We start from the raw sequence: 5211 nt of genomic DNA, 5'->3' as shown, positions 1-5211 counted from the left end.
GGGCCTTGCTGAAGTTGAGGACCTTGAGGTTTGATGTGAGGGTAGCAGGGGAAAGAGGACTTGGAGTTCAGTTCTGGGATAGAGGGACAGAGGGATTCTGTCTTCTGGCAAAGACAGAAGCAGGTTTGGGTCCAGGGCATCCTAGGTGACTGAGGATTATTAACAGGACTTAAAAGAAGCTAGAAGAGTTTGCAGGGATCTCCCAGGCTTTGGCAAAAACCCAGGCAACCACAGCTTTGAGTTAGAAAGAACAGGCAGGGATGTCATAGAAGCACTGAGTGGCTCGGGTTGGAAGTGAACTTAAAAATCCTCTAGCTGTGACTCCCTGCCATGGGCAGGGATGCCACCCACTAGATCAGGTTGCCCAGGGCCTCATCTAACCTGGTCTTGAACACCTCCAGGGATGGGTATAGTGGGTTTACGTGGCAAGGTTTTGGTACTGGGAGGCTTCAGGGGTGGCTTCTGTGAGAAGAATCCAGAGGCTGCCCCATGTTAGATAAGGGCCGGTTTCAGCCAGCTCCAAAGGGACCTGCTCCTGAGAGCCAAGCCAGTAAACGATGTTGTTTGAGCCTTTGTGAGAGCAGATTTAAGAAAGGGGAAAACAAAAACAAACAAACATAGAAAAACAACAACGAAAACAGAAAGCTGCTCAACAGCAGCTAGGAGAGCGAGGAGTAAGAACCAGCCCTGCAGACCCCAAGGTCAGTGCAGAAGGAGGGCAGGAGGTGCTCCAGCCACAGATCAGAAGTTCCCCTGCAGCCCCTGGAGAGGCCCCTGGTGGAGCAGGCTGTCCCCCTGCAGCCCATGGGTCCCACATGGAGCAGATCTCCACGCTGCAGCCCGTGGAGGAGCCCCCGGTGGAGCAGGTGGATGTGGCCTGGAGGAGGCTGCGGCCGATGGAGAGCCCCCGCAGGAGCAGGCCCCGGGCCGGAGCTGCAGCCCATGGAGAGGAGCCCACGCAGGAGCAGGGGGTCTGGGGGGAGCTGCCACCCATGGGGGACCCGTGCTGGAGCAGTTTGCTCCTGGGGGATGGACCCCATGGTACGGAGCCGTGTGGGAGCAGTTCCAGAAGAGCTGCTGCCTGTGGGCAGCCCCTGCAGGCTCAGTTTGGGAAGGACGGCATCCCGTGGGAGGGACCCCAAATGGAGCAGGGGCAGAGTGTGACCGTGAAGGACCAGCGGAGTTGAAGTGTGACAGACTGACCGCAACCCCCATCCCCCCATTCCCCTGCAACGCTTGAGGGAAGGAGGTCGAAGAGGGTGGATGGGGAAAGGTGTTTTTATTTTGTTTTCTTTGATTCTCAGTCCTATAGCTTGTTAGTAATAGACAATAAATTTTACTAATTTCCCTATGCTGAATCTGTTTTTCCCGTGATGATAGTTGTAGACTAATCTCCCAGTTCTTATCTCAGCACTTGAGCCCTTTTGATCATATTTTCTTCCTGTTTACCTTGGAGGAGGGGGAGTGGAGAGTGAGATAGCAGTTGTGGTGGAGCTCAGCTGTTCACCTGAGTAAAATAACCACATCAAGCAGAAGAAGAAGGGCAATTTCTTGATTTTGAAACACATCAAGGCATCAGTTTCCACAAGACATCCTTGAGCTCCTGGTTCCTCATGCTGTAGATGAGGGGGTTCACTGCTGGAGGCACCACTGAGTAGAGAAATGAAATCACCAGGTCCAGGGATGAGGAAGATATGGAGGGGGGTTTCAGGTGGGCAAACATGATGGTGCTGAAAAAGAGGGAGACCACGGCCAGGTGAGCGAGGCACGTGGAAAAGGCTTTGTGCCGGCCCTGCTCAGAGGGCATCCTCAGCACTGCCCTGAAGATCTGCACATAGGACACCACAATGAAGACAAAACATCCAGTGGTTAAACAGGCAGTAAACATGAGAAGCCGACCTTCCCTGAGGTGGACAGCTGAGCAGGAGAGCTTGAGAATCTGGGGGACTTCACAGAAGAACTGGTCCACAGCATTGCCTTGGCAGAGGGGCAGGGAAAATGTAGTGGCCGTGTGCAGGACGGCATTGAGAAAGCCACTGCCCCAGGCAGCTGCTGCCATCTGGGCACAAGCTCTGCTGCCCACGAGGCTCCCGTAGTGCAGGGGCTTGCAAATGGCAACGTAGAGGTCGTAGGACATGACAGTGAGAAGGGAATACTCTGCTCCAATGAAGAAGAGTAAAAAGAGGACTTGGGCAGCACATCCCTGATAGGAGATGGCCCTGGTGTCCCAGAGGGCATTGGCCACGGCTTTGGGCAGAGTGGTGGAGATGCAGCCCAGGTCGAGGAGGGCGAGGTTGAGGAGGAAGAAGTACATGGGGGTGTGGAGGCGGTGGTCGCAGGCTACGGCGGTGAGGATGAGGCCGTTGCCCAGGAGGGCAGCCAGGTAGATGCCCAGGAAGAGCCTGATGTGCAGGAGCTGCAGCTCGCGCGTGTCTGCAAGTGTCAGCAGGAGGAACTCAGTGATGGAGCTGCTGTTGGACATCTGCTAATTCTGGTCATGAGTTCCTGTACAAGGATCAGAAAGGCAGTGATAATGTACCACAGGCATATCAGAGGAAAACTCTTTCCATTTTCTCACCTAAAATCACCAAAATTTGCCCATTTCCAGGCAAATATTTTGAAGGTCTCCTTCACTGATTCTGCCTGAGTGTCTCTGGGAGCAGGGGACTCATCTGTGGGCAATGCAAGAATCAGTCCTGCACTACAGCGAGAGGTAGTAGCATGGTAAGAACAAGGCAATAATATGGTAGGAGTATGGGGTAGTCTCAGATTCCTTTTACTGCTGATATCAAAGAGATTTCCCCAGTTTTGCTCCTAGTTCACCCAACTGCAGAGCAGAAGTGTGGAGATTTATTTACTTATTTAATTGTTTATATTATTTAATTATTTGTTTTGTATTTTTGGTTCTAGCTGCCCCACCACACATGAGGAGTGATTCTAAGGCATAAATCCTGGGCGTTCTGCTGCACTCCAAGTAAAACCTTGTGGATCCTCAGAGGCAAAGAGACTGTCCCTTTAGTGCAGAGCGTCCCACAGAGACGACAGCCAGTCTGTCCATCAGTGCTGGTCTCAGCTGTGCTGACATCTCTTTGAGTTGCAGGATAATTACCGTCAGTGGTTGTCCTGAGAAGAACCTGGACACTGCTGAGAGCAGAAGAATCCAGGCTCCAAGTGCCCATCTCCAGACCCCTCACCCTGTCCCCGTACTCCCCTTCCCCCAAGCACCCCGAGGGCTCACCCCATGGGCACGTGAAACCCCCATCCCCAGGCAGCCTGGGAACAAGAGCAGCAGCAGCACGGCCAGGTGGAGAAGCCAGGAGGAATGGCAGCGTGCTGCTGCCAGGGGAGGCAAGGCCAGGGAGGGACAGACGGACACTCAGCACACCCTCCTGTGCTGCAGCTCTGCCTGCAGAGGAGGCAGCTCCTGCTGGGGACAGCGGGGGCTTGAGGGCAGAGGCTGTGCTGGGGGCAGAGGAGAGCAGGGGGTGTCCCAGGGAAGGCGCCTGCCCTGCAGGGGATGGCAGGGAGGTGCCTGAGCCCTCCCTCGCACAGCATTTCTGGCAGCAGCTCCCTCTCAGCGCCTGCCCATGTCCCTGCTGCCTGGAGCCAGATCAGTGTTAGATCAGTTAAATCCTGAGGGGAACACAAACCTGATGTTGGTGCAGTCTTTAAGCTGAGGTGACTGAAGGGACTTTATGAAGTTTATCGCTTCCATACTGAAATCTCAGTGCAATGCTCTAGGAGTTTCAGTCTCCTGTACAATCCTTACAACAAACTACCACAAAACCTGCCTTCCGTCCACTGCAGTAACCTGAAAGCACAGACTACAGAAAAAACAGTACCCTTAATGTAACCCCTGTGTTAGCCTTCCTCCTTAAAAGTCCAGTCACAAATGCCATTCTCTGAAGCATTTTCTACTCACTTCTGGAGAAACAGAGACACTCATCGCTACAGGTGCTATCAGCCATCGGATGTGCCAGCTGTAGAAGACCCCTCTGGCAACCCCACCTGCATGGCCCTGCTGCCAGAGACTCACGGTGCCAAGAGCCTGCAGATCTGTCCTGCCACACGCTGCCCTCTGTTGTTGGCTCCTCACTGCCTCCAAGCCCTCTCTCCTTCTCTCCTGTCCCCATGCCAGCTGCGGTCAGAGCCCCCAGCCCTGCTGCGCTGTGCACAGGAGCTGCTCCTGGGCACAGCTGTCTCTCTGCACCAGGGCCCTCTTGCCATGAGCTCTCTCTGTCCCACGAGCCCGGCCCAGCTCAGCACCAGACGCCCAGCCCAAGGCATTGGAATCCCCCCTCGGGGGGCTCTGCTGAGGAGCCCACGAACCTCAGGCACTGAGAGACAATTGAAGACATCTCTCAACAAGTCCAAGTCAGAGGCAAGTTTCCTGCAGTGTCCCCCTGAGGGCCAGCCCTGACACAGCCTCCCTTGGAGCTCATTAGAGCAGAGCATTGGAGGCAGTGAGGACAAGGAGACAAAGGCAAAGTGAAGGTGACCCTGATGTGTAGACAAAGTGTATTTGTTTCACTAAGCACAAGGGCCCAGACAATAATGAATGATTTAAAATTTGAAAAGACGGAAAAGGAAGTTAAAATACTAATAATAACAATAATAACAATAACAACAATTATAATAATATGTACAAAGCAAGTGATGCACTGTGCAATTGCTGAGAAGCCCCTCACCGATGCTCAGCCTGTCCCTGAGCATTGGTCCCCCTGACCCTGGCCAGCCTGCAGCAGGATCTCTTGTGCACGTCCCTTGACCTTCATTCCTTTTAGTGCAAAATCAGCTTTCAGAGGAATTTGGAGTATTTTCTTCCCTTTCTCAAACACTTCCTCTGCTGTGTCACCCCACACAACGATGCCATCGATGTACTGCAGGAGTTCAGGAGCTTCCTCCTCTTCCAGGCCACTCTGGATCAGACTTCCATATCCATTGTTTTTTCTTCCATATAGGAGCAACTGATACAGACAAAGATTGGTTTTCTAGCCCAGACACAGGGTTCATAAAAGGAGCTGGAGTTGCTGCAGGGCATTTTGCAGATGCTGTAGTGGCTGCAGGGTCTGTCAGAGGGTTTGGAGTGGCTGCAGGGCTTGTTACAGAGGTTGGAGTGGCATTGATTGTGGCTCTGTAAGCACAGGCCAAGACCCAGCACACTGCAGTGGTATGTGTCTCTTTGGAAATGCCAGGGTGATAACACCACTT

At 53.3% G+C, this 5211-nt stretch overlaps 1 protein-coding gene across 1 annotated transcript; it reads right to left on the bottom strand.

Moving 5' to 3' along the window:
• Positions 1–587: 587 nt before the first annotated feature.
• On the bottom strand, positions 588–4853 carry LOC310890606 (olfactory receptor 14C36-like). Its single transcript, XM_083852920.1, has one exon. The coding sequence runs from the start codon at positions 2480–2482 to the stop codon at positions 1568–1570; it is 915 nt and encodes a 304-aa protein (XP_083709046.1). The 5' UTR covers positions 2483–4853; the 3' UTR covers positions 588–1567.
• Between the last annotated feature and the right edge of the window lie 358 nt (positions 4854–5211).

Source organism: Anser anser, assembly GCF_964211835.1.
Source record: "Anser anser genome assembly, contig: HAP1_SCAFFOLD_32, whole genome shotgun sequence".
Lineage (NCBI taxonomy): Eukaryota > Metazoa > Chordata > Aves > Anseriformes > Anatidae > Anser > Anser anser.
This window is presented reverse-complemented; position numbering and strand designations above follow the sequence as displayed.

Bases quoted from the DNA above. Each gene is read 5' to 3' on its own strand.
- LOC310890606 (XM_083852920.1), bottom strand. From the start codon at position 2,482: ATGTCCAACAGCAGCTCCATCACTGAGTTCCTCCTGCTGACACTTGCA.